The sequence below is a fragment of the Ciconia boyciana genome, chromosome 1, assembly GCF_034638445.1.
Source record: "Ciconia boyciana chromosome 1, ASM3463844v1, whole genome shotgun sequence".
NCBI classification, from domain to species: Eukaryota; Metazoa; Chordata; class Aves; order Ciconiiformes; family Ciconiidae; genus Ciconia; species Ciconia boyciana.
The window spans coordinates 59168295-59188303 of NC_132934.1; the positions used below are offsets into that span (position 1 = coordinate 59168295).

Here is a 20009-nt window from a genome sequence, read left to right on the forward strand (position 1 = left end):
CATCGGGTTGTTATGCGAACTCTTAGTATTTATGCAGATGTAGCACGTACGGGGGATTTTCTTTACAAACTGGGGTCTGCCTAACTTTGAAAATATCCTCTTGGCTCGTATGTAGGGTATTTATTGTGCTTTATCACTGTTTTCTAATTTGGATCTGAAGGCAAAGAGGCAGTAAATATTTCTAGAGTGGAGAAATCACATTAAAAAAAAAGTATGTTTTCAAATCCTATTTGAAATATGTGCTGGATCAGCAACAAATAGCATCATGAAAGGGTAAAATCAGATTGCAAGTGCTTATTGGTACGATGTTATCATAAATTCACATAGCCCTTTTCTGTGCAAAGGAAAACTGATAATCTTTTGCAGCAAACATACAACCTAAGGGCACGATTTTGTGATCATATTTACATGAATAAGTAGTATGCATCTCATAGTCCCTCTGATACGAATGCTGGACTACTGAATAGCCAGCAGGTGGAGTCATCTATAATGTATGTGTTGTGATCTGGAAAGTTGAGTACGTATGACTGGACACGTGGAAATTTCAGTTGAAAGTTGAGACTAAAGGAAAATATGAGGAATGGAACTGGAAAACTCTGCGAGCGCAGAGGACACAAAGAGCTAAAACTTTAGCAGCAGAAGAGGAGGGGCCTGCAAAATGTTTGGAATAGCAAAAAACTGGAGCAATCCTGGAAACGCTCCTGTGGCTTGGATCCCGAGGCATAATTCATGCTGTTGTAATTCGCACAGATGGTGGCTGTCTCAGGGGAAGGCTTGAACAGCTGGGAAACATCAGGGTGTGGGCCTGCTTCAACCGCATACCCTTTCTTTATCCCTACATCAGCCACAGAAGTGAAAGGTAATAGAGGGATCACTGTAGAAAATATCTGCAAGCTATTCTCTGCCCTGGGAGATGGCTCCTCTTGCTAGTAGAGTCGTGTTAAGGACCAGCTTAGTTTGGCATTTTGAGTATAACAATGCACTTTCAGATGCTTTTCAATAAACCAATTAGGGAGAAAGAATCAGCCTTGACTTCAGAGATCAGCCATGTAGTAAATTGAGTTGTAGCTAAGGGGCCCTAATAAACAGGGTGCTTCACTGAAAACGAACAGGAGTTACGTGATAACATCCATTCTGTTTGCATGATGTGCCCAGCCACCACAGTGGGTGTTCTGCTTTGTCCTTCGCTCCGTCTGCCTGTTACACCGGGAATGAACGCTGCCTCCGGCGGGGCATTTGCCCTTCTCGAGCTGCACAGCCTCCAGCCTATTTGGAAAGGAGCAGTTGCAAATAACGATTCGTACTGTTTGTCTGTGTGCCCATGTAGGCTGAAAAATAATGTCATGGCCACTCGGCTGCTACAGCCTTGCGTCTGAGAGAGGAGAGGGTGCCGCAGCCCCGAGGTACTTCAGAGACACAGCCAGGGATGTATTTATGCAGGGGCTGTGGCTCCAGCGAGGCTACCGGAGAACTGCATCGACAGCCGTCACTGCTGGCCTGTTGACACAGACTCCAGCCTCCAACAACCTCTGGTTCACTCATGACAGGCAGCCGAGGGGAATAAATGCCAGGTATTTCCCTGCTTCTTGATCTCTGGCACCCAGAGGGTAGGGGAGAGCCAATGGTTTTTTTTTTCTGGTCTGTGTCCCCATGCACTCGCTGTGGTACCTTTGTGGCTCACACTATTTATCTCAAGCCGGTCTGATCCGTGTCTCTACAGGAAAGCAAAAGACCTTTCATTTCCCAGTCATGCTCTTCACACAGTTTCCTATTATTATACATTTTGGGGATATGGTGGGAAGCCCCTTCATATTAGAAGTGCTGAAGGACCTACTTTATTCCCCATCCTTCCAGGCATAAGCAGTGCAGGCAGATGGCATTTTTATGCTAACTGCATATATGCAGATAACTGCATCTGCACTGCAGGTGTCGTACTGCTTTAGCAGCATCGGTATACCTGAAACGGCACAACTTTTGTACACGATGATACCCCATGGAACCACAGACCAAACAGCAATTAGCAACGATAAATGCACTGCAGCGATGTCTGAAGCCAGCAGGAAAATGAGTCAGGAAAGTTTTGCTCTGAGCTCTCTGGTTGATTCCCAGCTGTTGCCATTGCTGCTTTGTCAGAGCGCCGAGGTACTCAGTGGCGTTTGCTGAAGCCAGGTGTTCTCATTGCCAGAGGTGGCACTGGGAAAAGACTGGGTGCATTGTGGGTGTTGACCCACTGACTGACAGCTGCCAGTGCCCTTGCGTCAGAGTGACATACTAATATTGGCCTCCTGCCACTGCTTGGGGACTGGCATCCTTCCGGTAGGTGGTTTAAGTCAGGTGATGAGGTCTTTGGATTTTGTTGACTTAGGCTATGTATTTTTGGCTGTGTGCTAACCGGTGACAAGAAAAGGCAGCTTCTGTTAATAAAATTTTGTAGCAAAGAGCTGGCCTGAGATAAGCAAGGAGAAATATTTACCCATGCTCATTGCTACGGAAAGTGCCATCACCGCTTCCTGCAAAACAAGGACCAAAGTGCAGGCTGAAACTGTACTTTGGTGGCACTTCATTACCTGTGGGAGTACTGCTGTCAGGAGGAAGAGTGTTTGGCTCCAGGAGCTTGGCTGGCAGGATAGAAACGGCAGGAATGAGCAGGGTTGGGCAAGCCACTAAACCTCCCCTGACCTGCTGAGCAGAGAGACTGAATCTACCGGGAAGGAGAGGGGAAAAGATGTGGAAGGCTGGAGGGCAAGAGGGAAATGGTCAGCAGGATGAGATATCATGTGTAGATGATGGAAGCAGCAAGAAACCGTTCTCACTTGTGGTGGTGGAGAGGAGAGATTTGCTTTGAACTGTCTCCTAATGATTTCTGTGCCTTCGGGTCAAAGCCGAATTTGTGCCTTACTTCATGCCTGTGCCTTAGAATCTGCATGAGGCATTGCCTCTGCTCCATGCAAGCACGTTGTGGGACCCAGCTCTTTGTACTTCCATAGACATTTCACACCCCGTGTTCTGATGCCACCTGATCTCCAGCCCAGTGGCAGCACCAGCACATGTTCCTTCAAGGAATCCCTTCAGAGGGTGTCCTTCTGGGGAGGGGGAAACCCCCACAACTTTACTGTAAAATTATATGAATCTGTTCAGACAGATATATTCTTCACACCAACTTCTGAGAGCTCTCTGGAAGGATAACGTTTCTTATAGCTGCCTCTCATTGATCTGTCGAAGACAAAGTACTGGTGAGCGCTCTGCAAACTTGTCCATAAAATCATGGCAGGTAGGAGCCTTTGGCAAGAGCACTGTGCAGCAGTGGAAGGGTTAACAGAGGAGTCAGCTGCCTGTTTAGTATGTCTCAGATGTCACATACAAATACCTAAAAGGCAGCTGGGTTGTGTGAAAGGAAATCAACGGATTAAGATTGTAGTCCCAGCTCAAAAGCTTTTTTGTGACTTCAGGAATGCCTCATATCCCATCTATTAAATGGAGATAATAATACCTATCCCACAAGCACACTGTGAAGATTAATTCATTAATCTTTTTTAAGAGGAAATGGAAAGAGCTAGAGAAATAATAATATGAAATATCACAGCAGTAATGACAGAAAGGAAGCGATAGCATACAGCATGGCAGTGGCAACTGCAGGTCAGTTTGGTAGGGAGGGCGCAGTACCCTGCCCCAGCTCTTTTCACCCACACCATAACTGAGGGTGCTCTGTGCTCTGTGGTGGTCCTGGCTGCTCCGCTGGCAGGCTGCAGACCATGGCCAGCCGAAAACGCCTTGCCAAGGGACCTGCCTATGGCACTGCCAGCTCTCCCAGGCGCTGCTCTGTGGCACAGACCATGTGAACACAGGATGCAAGGGGGAACTGTCAGCAGCTTTGGCACCTGCATGGCAGGAGATGGTGGAAATGGGGCTAGGGGAAGATGAAGAGAAAAATGGACGCTGGGCACTGTAGAACAACTCCTTCTTTCGATGTCCCTCAAGGGGAGTATCAGACAGATGCCTAGATCACAGTGACAGCAGTGCTCCCAAGTACACAGAGAAATTCGTCTCCAAACTGCTTACTCCTAACTTGTCTTCAGGTTGAAGCCTTCTGCAACACCTCATGGGCAATATCTTAACCTGTACCCTTCATCTAGAACCCCTCATTAAAATTAGGAGGAAGACAAATACAGAAATGCTGCTTTTCTCTGAATGAGTAGCATCCCAGTCACAAGAATCTTGCCTTCTTTTCAAGCCAAGAGTGGACTGAACATGTTCCTTCAATGTTGTTTGACAGTCTGGCTCATTTTATCAAACCCAGTCAAGAGGAATGAGATGTGTTTACCCTTGGTGGGTGAGCAGAAAAAGCTGCATGTAATTGTCCTCTGGGTGCCTGCCACTCCACGGGGATTTATAATCATTTTGAAAAAAGAGATTTTCCCAGTCACTGGAAGAGACAAGCTGGCACCTCAGCACAAAACATACCACTTAAAATATCTTTTAATGTGCCCTTGAAAACTATTTTTGGATCAGGAAAAATGTGGTGTAAGGGAAGACTGGAGTCAGGTATTGTCACTCAAAACCAAAGGCTCTAATCATTTCATGAAGATCAGCAGATGTGTAAAGACACACCAAGATAACCTAACTGGTCCACAGGCCAGTTAATTACACATGGTGATATTCGACAAGTCAAGAAGGGCTTCCTCCTATGTGCGTTGACTCACAATGACCACCTCCATTCCTGGTTTTCTCCTTTTCCCCCAACGTGTTGGCAGGTGGAGGAAGAGTGCCATTCCCATCCCGTAATAAAGTCAACCGCAGATTTGTATTATGATCTGCAGATTAGTTCTCCATCAAGTTGCCATGGCTTCCAGACTACTTTCAGGACAGTACAGGCTGCCTGTGCGTTCCTCATTCTAGGGCAGTCATCGTCCTTGGTGCTACCAGACAGCAGCTGTGTAATGAAATCAACTTCATGTTTCTGTTGAGGATCCCAAATTTGCTTCTCAAGATCAAAAATGTGGAGACATACAAAAGGGCTGATGAGCAGGCTTCAGGTTTTTGAAGACTGGTATCTCCATCTGTTTGGAAGTCAACTGCAGCAGAACAAATGAGGAGTTATATATAAAAATGCAGGAGAAACCCGTGGAGGCTATTAGGAACGGGAAAGCAGATCAGCCCCTTTCTCAAGAAATCAGATGCAGACTGGGGCTGTGAGATGAGCCTTGGGGTGAGCTGCTCAGAACAGAACGGAGGAAGCCTGGAAAAGGCCAGAAAAGACACGTGCCACGAGTGATGGGACGTTGTGCTGAGCGGGGGAAGCATCAGGTACCGAGTTGGGCAGCACATCCCCAGAAGCTGGATGCTCCTGAAGCAGGGGATCAAGTCACTATCCCTCACCCCAGATTCACCTCAGTTCAGCACTGTTGCTTACAAGCAGAGCTGCAGAAACCTCAGCCCAAAAGGTAGCCCTGCACCAGCAGGGACAGGAACCTGGCTGTGCCTGTGGCGGGGGCTCGGCAGACATGGCTCTGCCCGAGGGGTGGGCGCTCTGCACCCCTGGGGCCGGGGCGACTGCCCCAGCCCTGGCCGGGGGAGAGGGGGGGGCCTGCACCCACCGCGGTCCATTATAAAGGTGCACCGGCCCAAACCACAAAGCCTTCGGCCCAGCCCCACTGCAGAAAGACGCCAGTCAGGAGCAGGCAGAGACTAGGCCGCCTATAGCGCCTTAACCCTGCGGCCACCTCCCCCCCGCAGCCGTTCGCAGAGCCGCGCTCTCGGCTCGGCTCAGCCCAGGCCGCGGGGGACGAGGCAGCCCGGGTGAGGGGCTGGGCGGACGTCGCCTGAGGCGGGCTCCGGGTGCAGCGGGAGGCCCGAGCAGGCGGGCGGCCATTTCCCGCCGCCCCACGCGGCTCGGCGGCGGCGGCTACGGGCAGCCTGTGCCTCTCGGCGGCCCCGCCCCGCCCCGCCCCGCCCCGAGCCCCGCCCCCGCCCCGCCCCCGCCCCGCCCGCCGCCGCCGCCGAAGGTTGCCGAGCGGGGGTCGCGCGGCTCCGGCGGCCCGGCCGGCGTTTCCGGAGATTGCCGAGGGGCTTCGGCCCCTCCTCAGCCGCCGCTGAGCCCGTGAGCGAGGCGCTCCGGTGGGTCGGAGCCCGCCGCGCCCGCTGCTCTGGTCGCGGTGCGGGGCTCGCCCTCCTCCTCCTCCTTTCTTCTCCTCCTCCTCCGGCATCGCGGTGACAGAGCGGGGCGATCGCGGCGGGGGGCGGCCGGGGCTCCGGCGGCGCGGATGGCGGAGGGCGGCCAGCCCCCGCAGCAGCAGCAGCAGCAGCCACAGCCGCAGCTCCTGGCCGGTGGCGGCGGCGGCGGCGGCGGTGGGGGGGCCGCCCGCGGCGTGAAGCGGGAGCCGGAGCTGGAGCAGCCCATGCCCGGTGGGGACGGCGCCGAGGGCGGCCACAGCAAGCGGCTGCGGACGGAGGCGGAGGCCGACGGCGGCGGCATGCAGGTAGCGGGCAGGGCCGGGCCGGGCGGGCCCTCGCCGGCTCTCCCGCACCGGCGCTCGGCGGGAGGGGGGCGGCCGGGCCGGGCCGGGCCGCCTTTAATTTCGGTTTGCGGGATTCAGCGCGTTGCTTACGGGCGTGCGGCCCTTTCCCCCGCCGGCAGCGGCCGGGAGCAGCGCGGGGGAGCGGGTCTCCTGCCCGGGCTCCCCGGCCCGAGGCGGGCGGCTCCCGGGGCGCAGCCCAGCACGTGGGGCGGTGGCGGCGCGGGGCCGCGGCCCTCAGGGAGCCGCCGCTGGGTCCGGCGCTCCGGGCAGCGCCGTTCTCCGCCCGCCGCCGCGCCGGGGGCCCTTGGGAGGCCGCGGATGGCGGGGCTGGGCACGGGGCACTGGCAGGGCTTTGGGGGCCGGCGGTGGTTTACCCGCGTCGCCTTGGGTCTGGTAAACCGTCGGGAGAAATCCCAGGGACTGCCTGGGAAGGGAGAACGGGGTCGTGAAGCGTCGGGTGGGCGTCTTCCAGCTTGGCCCAGGGGCTGCCAGCAGGGTCTTACGTTCCTGTCGTCTTCTCCCAGCGCGTTTTGATCGTCCCCAAAACATTGCTCTTTCCAGGTGCGTTCGCTTTTGTGTTTGTGGGGCGATGCTGCCAAGGTATTTCTGCTTTCCTTTGTCTGGGTGTTGCACAGGGTTGTTTTATTATGGCAATTTACTGGCCTTTTTTTGCTTCCGTTTCTTGTGACGACTATTGGAGCTCTTTGGAAGCAGCAGGATTTAATCATCTGAACTTGTTTCTCTTCTCACCTTTGCTTGGGTTGGTAAGCACTGTTGATAGTTTCCAAGGGGAGCATCCTGTCCTCTCCAACATGCTTCTCATCTAGATGCCAAATGCTGGCCAATGATCTTCCCATTTTATTTCCCAGGCTGTCGCCAGTTTGTGTGCTCAAGATTTTTTTTTTTTAAATAGCTTGCAGCAGGGGGGTTGTTTGTGGTTCTGTTTGATGTTCAGCCTTTTGTGGTGGTCTCTCCACCTCACAACATCACTTTTTCCCCAGCGTGATGGTGTGGGCTGAACGTGGGCTGGAGCTTCACACCCCAGTGCTGCTGCTTGTGCTCCTGCAAAGGCCAGCGAAAACCTTGCCATGCTCTTTTATTCCTTGAAGTAGTATCTTGTCCCACATGTAGGTGTCAAGTGTGACTCAGACAATGTGTATAATTGCAAGGAGAAAGATGCTCAGCATTGAAGGAGTGCTTATATGTCGTGTCTTGCTAGGAATTATGAATGAGTGCGTGAACATGGTGACATGAAATTCTTCCAGCTCTTCAGAGTTGAACTGAGGCACAGGTCCTGCACAGCTACAAGAGATGCATCAGTGTACCTGCAGTTAGTGGTTAAACTGGTTGGTGTTGATGTAAACCAGTGGTAAATCAACTGAAAATTGCCCAGGAAGGGACTTGAACTGGTTTAACAAAACAGTCTTACATTTTTTTTTTTTTTTATTGCAAAGGAGTACAATTTCTGTATACATAAAAGGCTCTCCTCTGTATTTACCTCGAGGAAAGCATTTTGTTATCTGTTCAATGAGTAGTACAAGATATTAAGATTATGGCATTCAACCGTGGGGCTATGACAGTGCGCATGCACAGCAGTGTGTCACACTGGTGGTAGTGGTAGCAGGGATTAATTGTGGATCTTACCAGAAAGTTGGGTTTTGTTTCCGTATCAAATGCTAGCAAACTGTGGAGAAATTAGGTAGAGAAGTGCAACTAGTAGAGTCCAATTTTGAAGTTAAGTGTGTTTATAGTCAGTATAACTATTCTTCAGACTGGGACCCCCATATTGTAGTTACTTGGTATGCTTAGCGTAATTTTAATCTTTCCATATGCATATATAAGGAACAGATTTTTCAATCTTTTGAATATAAAAGATGAAAATAAACATGTATTTGTGTATATATGCACACACACGTACCATTATGTCCAGAAGTTTCCCTTGACTTTTTTTACTGTTAAAGAGTATGGTTTATTTATTTGGAGAATCTTTTCATGGTTGTAAGCAAGAAATACCAAATTTGAAGCCAAACTTCCAAATATCAGAGCTAGGAAAAATGTGTTCTTTAATGTTTGGGAAATTTTATATCTTTTTACCTAAAAGTCAAAACACAAGATTGCCTTTCATGAGGATTTCTGTTCAGACAGTGTATTCTTTTTGAAGTACCTTATTTTAGAATAACGGGTTCTTTCTAGTAAATTATCTATGTTTAACTGTACGTAATGCTTACAAGAGGAATAAAGAGCCTATTCTTTGATTTTTTTTTTTTAATTTTTTTTTCTTTTTTTCTTGCCCTCTCATATGTACTAAAGGCTTTCTGGAAACTGGAAATAACACCAACAACTGTTGTACCTTGTTTTTCCTGCAGATCCTGTCAATTTTCTACTTCCTGTTCCAGAGCCACAGGCTGTTGCTGTGTAAACTTGGTGACCTCGTGTCTCTGGGCTGATAGCGAGGAATCCCGGGGTGCCATGCTTACCACGGTTTCTTCTTTGCATAACCCCTACCTACCAATGGTTCAGGATATGAACATGGCTTGTAATGCTGAAATAAATCATTTAGCTATAGAAAATAGTAACGCAACTGTAAAACTAATACCTTTTTTTGGGTCTGTTAACATGAAGTATGAAAACTAGCCTATAGGAAGATAAGATAGTAGCTAGTTATTAAGAACTTGGGGCAAAGTGTGCCTTAAAGCTTAAAGTAGCCCTTAAATTTACTGGGCTTCTTGTTTTGCGCTGTCTCAGACCAGCATGCTCAGACAGCTTATGCAGTTAGGGTTTCATTATCTAATCCATCTCTGATCAGGCCGGATAAATGGTGTTTGGCCAGTGCTGATCTTGTTAGGAGGGTGGTGTAAAGCTGCTTGAGTTGGGATTGGGACAAATCGGATCATGGCTGGTATCTGCTTCAGGGACATATTTCAGTTAATCGTGGCGTGGGAGGAAAAGGTCCAGCACAAACTGGTGCTTTTTAGCTCCCTCTGGTCCATAAGTGGCAAAAATCAAACGCCACCAGCCAGGAATGTCTCCTGGAAGCATTTGGATATGTTTGTAAGCTTTGGAAGTTAAGGTCCCCAAAGGTACTGCTGCTTTTTAACTGTATAAATACTAGCTAGGAACTAGCTTGTTCTCTGTTTGCTGGCTTGGATGAGTTGAATCATTTGGATCAGCTTGCTGATCTGGGTAAAAATAGTCCCTAACAGGGGGGAGGAAAAAAAAAAAGTAAGTTATATTGGCTTAAGTCACTTGTGAAACTGCACCGAAATGCAGTTGTTGATGCAGCTGTATTTACTGCTTGTCAGAAGAGGTTGACTGCTGCACAGATGGAAGAGAAAGTACCCTTGCAATAATCTCTCCTCCTCTGTTCCTCACAGAAAAAAGACGAGAAATGTTGTGGCTAGCTGGGAAGTGTCCCTTCTTTCTCTTCAGAGCTGCAGACAAGGGTGTTATTCCAGGGTGTCTTGTTTGTCTTCCCCATCGAGGTGCTAGAGGTGTACCAGCCAGCTTACACTACTGAAGAAAGTTATTAAAATATCTTCTTGTTGCTTTGCATGGGTTTGAATAAGTTAATCAACTCTTCATTCGATCCCCACGCTGAATTTTGATTTAACTTTTTAATGGGGTCTAGGCTGGTTAGTGAATTAAAATTATACCTAGGGGTAATACGTAGTTGGAATTAGATGCAAGGTGTGAACAGAGCTGATCCTTGTTCCTCTTTCACGAATGACTTGTGTGCTCAGTATCCCTGAGTATTTGGGGGAATTACTCTTCTGCAACCATGAGCATGGCCGACTGGTCAGGGAAGGCAGTTAATGCAGCTGTGGTCTATGCCTTATCCAGTCCATGTAAACTTTTAGTGGCGGCGATGACTGGTGACTTTGTGTTGTCATTCAGGCATGTTTGCATAGGGTTCATAAAGATGACTAGTGGTGTTGAGATCAGTCCCCTGTGACTAAATAATGAAATAATAGACGATAAGTCTTCACTCCACAAGGAGGTCCGCGGTTTCTCTTCCTACTGCGAGCCAGAAGATGGTCTGTAACACGCTCTAGCAGCTTGAGTCCTTCTAGCACAAAGACTGGAAACTTTGAACGGCAGCGTGCCGGAGAAAGGGGAGAGCAGGGACATTGCTGGTGCTCCACGACAACCAGTGTTCTCATTCAAACTATGCCCTGTTTGTGGTGCTCCAGAGGAGGGCAAGAAATCAATCTACTGATAATTTCCAAAGACAGGTTTGGGTTTTACAAGAAAGAGGGTTGACTGGGACTGCATTCGAGAATGGGCCAGTGAGTAACAGCTCTTGTGCTGTGGGGGACCCTATGGAAATCTGTATTTTTAAATCTTCCAGAAGAGAACATCTAGTTCCAGTAAATTGTGGAAAAGCCGTGTAATCAGGTTAGCTTTTTCCTCCCTCTTATTATTCATGGCATGGCTGTCTTCGTAAAGAGATGCAGAGCAATACAGAGGATACAAGTTATTCTAGAAAAGAAGTAAAGTTCCAATTTTTAGAAGCTGACCCCTGCCTTGGATCCAGGATGAGGTTTCCTGGGATGCTGTTTGGACAGACTATTGCTGATGTGGTGAGACATAATGAATCACCTTAAAGTTTGTTGTTATTTCTCTGTTTGCTTTTGTCCTTTGGTTTTTTAAAATATTTGAGTGTTATGAGTTAGACCTGACACAGTCTGGGAGGACTTAGAAAATCTCCAGTTCAAAGAAAACGTTTGGCAAAAGACTGGAAGTTGGATTTTAGAGATGTTGAGAGCACTTTAATGTTGGCTCTTTTCTGACCATATTCAGGAAAATGGAAAGCCCAAGTAAAGTATTCTGGATGCTTTAGTACCCCTCCAGGCTCTGTTGGTATTTCTCTTTGGATTTCAGAGGTTTGTGTTTAAAGGTGATGGCCACGGTTGTGAAGTTGGAAGCCGAACAGAGGTCTGGCTCTACTGGAGATGGTTTCCTTCTGCATACGTGTACCAGCTGTAGATATATGCTTTTTATTTTTCCTTTTCAGAATTCCCATTTAGAAACATGAGCATGCTGGCATTTTGCAGAAAGCCTGCGCTCTCCCTTGCATTTTGAAAAGGTTGCCCACCTAGCTGAGTTCGGAGCAGCCTGCCTCTCTCCCAGGCATGTCCTGTGAAATGCCCTCTGTCAGCTTTTCCTCCCAGTGACCTAGCAAGCAGGGCTCCCACCTTGCCCTTTTGCATCGGGGGTTCACACCTCTGTTTTCAAGACTGTCTCAAAGAACTGCTGGCCACTGAAGGTTTAGCAGCTGTGTTGCTGTGCTAGCTTCCTGCTTTATTGTGGCTGCACTGAGGGTTTTCAGCGGCTCTGCTGTGGTGAGGCTGGTGGCAGCAAGAATACCAGAACACAGGAGATGCAAATGAGGCAGCAGTAAAATAAAATAAAAAAAATAACTAACTGCTTCATTTGCACTAGTGGTAGGGAAGCCAACCTAAAGTCGAGGCGGACCTGAACTGGATTCTGTGTGTGGTCCACGGCTCCCTAGAGAATGCTGCTGAAGGGCATACCCCTGTTAGCTTGGAAAAATAAAGCCTGTCGCTAGCAGCCTTTGGTTTGCTGCACAGGAACCTCTGCCCCTTTGGAAAATGTTAGGGGTCGCATCAGTTGATGATGTTTTAAAACCTATTGCTCAATGCTGCTGACTTGTCTCGTGGCATGGGGCAAACCTTAGTTTTCATACAAAGTGAAAGAGGAGGGCAGGTGTTTTGGTCAGCTGGAAACCTCTTATTTAATTAGCCCATCTCAGATATTACTTGACCTTCGGGGTGTGTGTGTGCACACTTTTGAAATGCGGCGGCTGAGGGATCAGAGGAATATGCAGAAGCGAAGTGAGAGAAGCAATTAGAGGTAACGGGTTCCAGTTCATTGAAGCATTCTGTTGATCTACATTTTACAGTGGTATTGAGTGGACGCTGGAGTGTAGCTGTCATGAGATAATCCCGACATTTAGGGATTAGAGCTGCTTGACTGCCTTTTGGGCCTTAACTCCCTTTGCTCTCCAGTAAATTTAATTTTGCCAGCAATCTCTTCTAAATTCAGGGAAATGCTAGTTTGAAAGATGCGTATGTATTTTCCCCAGCATGCTTCCCCCTCCCTCTGCTTCACTTTCCTGAGCACACCTCCTTTTTTCCAGGCTGAATTTGAGGTGTCTGTAGGAGCGAAGCCCAACGATGGCAGGGGCTGTACAAAACAGTCCTCACCAGGCTTGGACCATGCCACCGTCCTGACCCACAGGGCTCTGCTGAGCTGTCCCACTGAGCCATGCCAGGCACCTCTCCTGCAGGAAAGCTTTGCTGTCTGCGGGGCTTTGCTGAGAATGGCCCTGTTGTAGGTTGAAGTTTCTAACCTGCATTCTTGGTTCTGGAGGATTTCCAGGGTGTTTGGGAAGAGGCTTGTGAACTGTTCTCGTCTCTCTCTCGTTTGGCTTATCACGCATACATACGGCATCTATCAAAATCACCCCTAGCAGCTCTCTTGCTAGACTGAAGGAAATGGGACACTAACTCTTTAGCAATTATATGATGTATTTAAGTAGCCGCAAAGTAGGAAAGGTTGTATACAAAAGCCTCCTTGTTTAATGAGGGGCAACAGCTGAACTTGAGCTGGATCCAGCATCTGTTTGGGCAGAGCAGGAAACTTTGGCAGTTTCTGCCAGCTCAGTTGGTGTTCAATCAGCTATACCATTGCCACCTCCTAACCTTTGGAGCGTGGGCAGGGTGTACTTGTGATTCATACTGATTAGAAGAGAGGTCATGAGATCTTTTACTTGCACCCCTTGGGTAGGACAGTGGGATTTGGTCTGCCGTGTTTTTGAAGTGCCTGTGCCTTTCCAGGGCTGTTGCTTGTGTTTGCCTTTGTCTAGGAGAGTTCATTGGGTGGGAAGATTGGATGCTTGCTTCAAAGAGTGTGAGCTAGAAGCAATTGTTGCTTTTTCTGTACGTCTTTCTTGGGTTTTATCTGCTCATAATTGCCTCACCAATAATGCAAGTATTAGCATAGAGATGAGGAAGAACCTGCACCATTTAAGGGGGGAAAACCCCCCCCAATGTGTCAGCACTTTTTACCCTCTGGCTGTACGTAGCTAAATTTCCTTTAATAGAGAGGCTAAAGAAGCAACCTTATGTGGCATTTCTGTGTGTTGCAAATATCAAAATATTCTCCCCAGAGGCCTTTGAGCCCTGGGATCTGGATCCAGCTCAGGTTTCTTCAAGGGACCGGAGCGTGCTCTTTTAGCTGAGGCTTTCTGCACAGCTTTTCCCCTGCTATTTCTGTAGGAGATTCTTGCAGACGCTTGGGGTGGTTGTCACTGTTGAGGGCGATGCCCGGAAAGAAAATCCCACCAAGGCATCACTTAAAAGCCTTGATTTAGTGCTGCATGGGCTGAAGAGAGACTGTAACTGGGATCCTAGGCCTATAATTTGCTGCTTGCGGTTGCCATTCCCTTACGCGGAGAAGGGTGGGAAGGTTGCCTTTCCTCCAGCCTGCTCGTCCCCCTCAGGCGGGCAAGGCAGGGGGAAGTCTGCGCTCTGCTGCAGTCTGCTGCAGGGCTGGATGCCTTCTCCATGGGGCCCTGGTTCTGCAGACAGCATAGCCAGGCATGACTCTCTGAGCAGCTGCTGTGAGATGGTGCTTCCGAGCTATCTCTGCTCAGGTTTTTCTTTTTATTCTGTTCTGTGGCTTTGCTTCCTTTTTGTGGGAAGAAGAAATGAGGGGAAGTGCATGCATTAAAGGGCTTCTCCATTACCCTTCGTACTCCCCTGTCCTGGAGAGAAGGTCCATCAGAGGCCTCTTTCCTGTCCTTGTTTTGTGTTAAAAGCCCTGTGTAGCCTTGGAGCAAAGCTGGACCAGGATGGAGTATGTTTTGTAGGTGCTTCTCCTTGCCTGTAGGCACCAGTTCTTCTCAAAGCTCAGTTTTGGAGTGACCTGGGGTGGTTCCTGGAATTAAAGACCACTCTCTCTAAGTGATGCTGCTTCTACTCATGACTGGGACCAGCCACACAACCTGGGAAGATCCAAAAGGTTCATTCAGGGAAGGAAACCTAGGCTGTGGTGTTGCCACAGCAGATTGAACCGTGGGGCATACCGAAGGAGGTGGAAGCTGGCCACGTGGTATGGGCAGATGTCCTGGGGCTGGTGCGATGTGCGAGGGCAGGAAGCAGGAGTTTGTGTGGTGTCAGCCTCAGGAATGATCCAGATCATGGAGGAAACTGAGGCAGTAAAGTGTACGCATCACTTCTGCTGGTTTGCCAAGATCTGAATGTCTCTTGGGCAGCCTGCAGGAGAAGTCAGTTGACTTCTGAAGCTCTTGCCTGTCCTGTTATTTGTTTTGTCCCGGAGTGGAAGTTGAAGTGTGTGAAAATGCAGAATGCCGTCAATGCTCCAGTTTTAGGAAGAGGTGTGTTACACTGTGGCGGTGCTGTGGGATTTGGTGTTTGTCCTGGGTGGTCTGAAGCTGCTGGGTGCTGTCTCTTCAATGCAAAGGGGTGAGGAGACAGAGAACGTGCCAGAGTGAGAACCAGTGCTTGCAGTGGGCTGCGACTGAGGGAGATTTAATACATGGTGCATCCAGTGTGGTAGGGGCTGGAGCTTGTACCCAGCAAGTGCCCAGCAGGAGGACGTGACAAGAAGGCACCATGTGAGGTCTTAATTATGTGGTTGTACATTTTATGTTTTTAGAGATGACTTCATCTCTGTAAGTGCATCAAATGGATAACGCTCACTGAGGCACAGTTAAATCTAGCGGGAGTTTTGTTATCAGTTAAAATGGGTGCGAGGTCAGGCTTTGGACTAAGAGCTATTCAATATTTCATTTCTTCCTTTTCATCTCATGTGTGACCCCAGACCGAATTTACTGCAGATAATCCGAACCTTGCACTGAATACAGAACTATTAATTTTTAATGGTCTCTTCTATGGTACTCACCACTGTAGTGTGGGTGCTTCACAGATACTAATGATCTTGTTTTTGCAGTTTTCCCGAGAGGTAGAAAAGGTATATTATCTTTTATTGTAGAAATGGGGAATTGAGGTGCTGGTAATAAGACCAGTTTTGCAAAAATCCTATTGACACTTGCAACCTGATTTATTTTTTTATTTGTATTTTTTACTGTAGCTGGTGGGGTTTTGGTAATGTTTAAATCCTTGATCTACAGCTCTCTACAGCTTCCACTCTATACATGAATACCTACCACTTCCACAGGCTGATCCTTAAGTGTGTCATGTTGGGCAAATAAAAAGTGATGTCTTCATCTTAAAAAACAGCGGAAAAGCTTGAATTAAGTAACTTGGTCATCATCGTAGCGAAACTTTACTTGGAAGATGAGGTTTGAAATCTAACTTTTTAAGTAGAAGGGATATTGATTGTCTTTAACTACAAGACCACATACCTTTTGGTTTCTGCAGCTGTTTTTCCTGCTCAGAACACAGCGCTTCCTAGGCTTGAATGAAGTGGGAGTCAGGAAAAAGTAGCACGTAAGCCTGATTTGTTGTAACATCCCTGCACATGAGGAAACAGAGTGGAAGTCGCATGAGTAGCTGTAACTGGTGTTTTTTTAATCCACAGCCCTTGACTTTTGCAAATTAAATTCTATTTTAGGAGAGAATGTAGCTACCTTGCCTTTTGAGTTAAAAGCATGTTTCAGTCTGTTAGCAAGCAGAAGGCTGCTGTGTGGACAGCAAAGGCAGGAACCGGCTCCTGACCTGCTCTCTGTGCTGGCTGCGTGGGGGACCGGCAAGTCTCCCCCTTCCTGGGGACACAAGTCTCAGCATGGGTGCTTGCGGGGTTAGCGAGGAGGAAAGGGAGGCAAGTTAAGGCACATTTTGCTGGGGAGGCTTTGTGACACATTTGGGCTGCAAAACAATCCTGCTACTTGGGATTCAGGTGTCTTGGGTGAAAAGTACTTGGGTGATTGTAGACTTGGTATCTGCTTCCTTTTATTTGTTGAATAACGTGTCCCTGATGCATCTCATCACTGCCGCCTTTTTATTGCTTCTGCATGGGTGTTCAGTTCTGTTCTCTTCTTAGCTGAGTACAGCGCTGAGAAAAGGGGGGACCAGAAACGTGCTGTATGGCTGGGTCTCTGTCATCTGCAGAGAGCCCTGGAGAACAAGATCAGGATTTTGGACTGGATGCCCTATCTTGTTGCCAGGATTGTCAGACTACAACACTGGAAGTAGTATAAAGCTGTAGGGGAGGAAAAAACACTCCATCCCACTGCTTTTTCCCAAGAGGAGATAAAGACCAACCTGGCAATGCCTTCTTTGTGCCTTGGCGTGTGTTTTAGGAACTCTTTTTGCCTTGAAGTGAGGGGAGGAGATGAGACTGGAGGCCTCTCCAGTGCTCACATGAATCCAGTGGAGACCTGACATCTGCTAATGTCACCAGCTGGATCTAACAGCTTTTTCTCTATATGCTTATACCTAAGCACTTCTTGGAAACTTCCTACTTGCTGGGCTAGTTAGATTTCCCTAAGAGTGGTGGTCTGCATGCCAGGTGCCTCATGTTGTGAGAGCTGGGCTGAGAAGTCACAGTCACAAACAGTGGAGGCAAGGCCATTGTTTGCCAGGGTGGGATGGATTCAGCAGGAGGTGATAGCAGCATTTGTGAACAGTGCTGTCTGGGTGATGGTTAAACATCAACCATGGGCCGGAGAAAGCTTCAGATGAGAGAAAGGGCAAGAAAAAAGGAAATGGACCAACTGTGGATTTTGATTTTTTCAAATAAAGAGGGTTACAGTGGGACTTAACTCTTTGTAGTGTTTCCATCTGCCCATCCCTTCTTCCAGTGCCCACTTCTGACCTGTGAGTTAGTCTTGTCCAGGAGCTGGACTGTTGTGATGGACTTGGATGTGGTGAATGAGACAGACTGGCATTTGTGTATGTGTTGTCTGACCAATTATCTGATATATGTGTTTATATATATAATGTCTGTGTGTGGCTATGCCAGGAAATTGAAATAATGCTTATAATTAGGCCTGTTTTTTTGTGTGTGCCTTTGTCCACTGATTGCATCCTTCCAGAAAAGACTTGCTGCATTTCACCATCTTGCCCGATCTCTTCTGTCTTCTTTCAACAGGAGCATCATGCGGTCGGTGCCAAATACTGCAGATTCAGAAAAATAACTTTTCTCTGTTAATAAATCACAAATTAGCACCACTAAGAATTCTTGATGCTTCATGTTCTCTCCTGAAGCCTCTCTGTCTATGGGGTTGAGAACATATCTGAGCGTATCTCTTTCTGCCAGACTCTGACCAATGTATAGGTTCTCCTGGGAGTGGGTGTTTCCCATTGGGAAGGTGCTGACTAGAATAGATGGAGGTGCTGTGACACTTTTTTTGTGTGTGTTTTCCTCCTATTATTTAATACTTAAAGGGGTGAGTAAGGATTCCTCCTCTGCTGGTCAATGAGTTGATGTTTTCATCTTGAGTGGTATCAGGTATTTGTGACTGCTTTGCATGCCAGGAGGAGCATGGGTTGGATTCGCAGTGTAGACCATGACTCCTTTAAGGACTAGGAATTTTTTGATGAGTGATTACACTTAACTCTGGGCTGTTAGTTGATGGATGTAGATGGAGCACGTCCATGTTGCTTGGGAAGGTTTCCTTAAATAGGCATGACCTTTCCAGTGAAAACAGGAAGATAGTTTTTGTGTTGGGTGTTGTTGGTTTTTTTTTTTTTTTTTTTTGAGCTTGGCGTTTGTTTCATTTTTGGAACTCAGGATTACTGCAGGCATTTACCATAGAAGTAGCTTACAGTCTTGGTAGCTTCGTGGGGCAGGGTTTGGCAGCTCTGTTGGAGTTTGATAGGGAGATTGGCTTGCTTTGCAGTGCAGCATTCGATATAGCATTTGTTCATCCTTTCTGTGTTTGTTCCATCCTTTCCATACCAGCTGCTATTTTTCACCTTTGGTGATCTGGTTCTCCTTCCTTATCATGCTGGCATCTGAAAATCTGAGGCATCTATATGTATAGGGAAAAGACTAGCCAGTCTGCATATTTTAACATGTAGATGGGGAATGGATAGTGCTTCACTAGGTCTGGTTCATCCTATAATAAAAATGTTCCTGTTTCTGTTGGTTTTTAGTATTTGTTGGTGTGGCAGTTGCAGGCAAATTGGGGAAAATGGTCCTGTCCCCTCAGAGCAAGGAACCCTCTGGCTATGACATGAGCGTGGTGACAGTATGCCCAAAGCAGTGCCTGTCCCTGACCATCCTTGGGAGATGTAGCAGGAGATGGGTGTTTTTGACTTCTGTGTGCACTGAAATTTTCCAAGATGTCTGGTCTTAACTGTTCTGTCTCTGTTGCTGACAAGGCATTAGGAAGCTCCTCTATGAACTCTGTAGTCTATGTCTGTCTCTAAATAAGCATAAAAACTCCATGCTTGGGCTCCCGTATCTATTGTAAGGTATTATGTGGGGTTGCTTCTCTTGGATTTGGTGCTTGATAAAGAGATGATGCAAATAATCTGGAAAAGGTGTAGTACAGTGTACAAACTGACCAGCCTTGATGGCACAATAGTATCAAGTGTTTTGTTTGGCTTGTGTGGTTTACTTGATCCTCAGGGTTTGTGTGAAATACAATTTTTATGTCCATTCTTCTGAGCAGTTTCTTATTCTAGGTCACCAATTTCTTGACGCCTGAATTCTTGGGAGTTTGCAGTTAAGATTCAGAGGTTTGTAGATCTGTCTGTTTGGTTCTGGGATTAGCAATTTTTACTTTTGTTTCCAGAATAGGATTTTAAAGACAATCCCTGAATCTCTGGGCCCTTTGGGCAGGAGTAAACATGTGGCATTGTTCCCCTTCCAAGGGTGAATTCCTACCATTGTGAGGCTTTCTCTGCCTCTGACTTGGGCAGGATTTTGATGATGAATATAGTCACATTAAGTAGTGGAAAACTTAATAGGTCACTTTTCAACTTTAATTCCTAGGTAAGTATTTTTCTGTCTTGTATGGATTTTCCTGGGTTGTGGAGGCTGTTGGATGGTTAGCTTCACTCTCCGGACAATCTGCTTATCTACAGATGGTTACTGCATGGTCATGGAGGCAACTATCTCCATGAAGTTGCTAGAAAAAACTACAATGAATTTTGTATGGGCTGCGTTCAAATGGATGCACCATGGAATTAAGATTGCAGTGGGAAGGGAGGATGGGACGTGGTACCACTTTTCTCCTGAAGGCTGCTCTGTTCCAGAGGAGCCAGGGCAGGTGGTGCTGCCTTCCCCGGTAACTCAGGGAGACTTTAACCTCCAGCTACTGTTAAATTAGTCCTGGGTTGGAGTTGCTGGAAGTGCGCCTTGTCAAATGCTAATTCAGCATGTTATGCATGAAGCTAATTGGCAGGGTAAAAAAAATGATGTGCCTGTAGGAAACTTTGTTCTTACCTGGAAGAGCTTAAACAGTAAAAATGTAAAATGTCCGGTAGGAAAATTTCCTCTTCCTTGCACGGTTAGCAGCGATAACCAAAAGCAAAT

General features: G+C 47.7%; 1 protein-coding gene across 10 annotated transcripts in view; it reads left to right on the forward strand.

Annotated features, from left to right (window-relative positions):
- Window positions 1-5976: 5976 nt before the first annotated feature.
- The window catches only part of RBFOX2 (RNA binding fox-1 homolog 2), a 174742-nt gene continuing 160709 nt past the window's right edge, over window positions 5977-20009 (forward strand). For 6 of the 10 annotated variants that reach the window (XR_012043778.1, XM_072870007.1, XM_072870016.1 and 3 more), the window contains exon 1: window positions 5979-6476. Coding sequence is in view for 9 of the 10 variants with exons in the window: in XM_072870007.1 (XP_072726108.1) it covers window positions 6261-6476 (216 nt within the window). In the remaining variant the exon portion in view is untranslated. Of the gene's footprint in view, window positions 6477-20009 lie in introns of all 10 variants that reach the window. The other 4 variants (XM_072870025.1, XM_072870129.1, XM_072870052.1 and 1 more) reach the window with 3 other exon arrangements.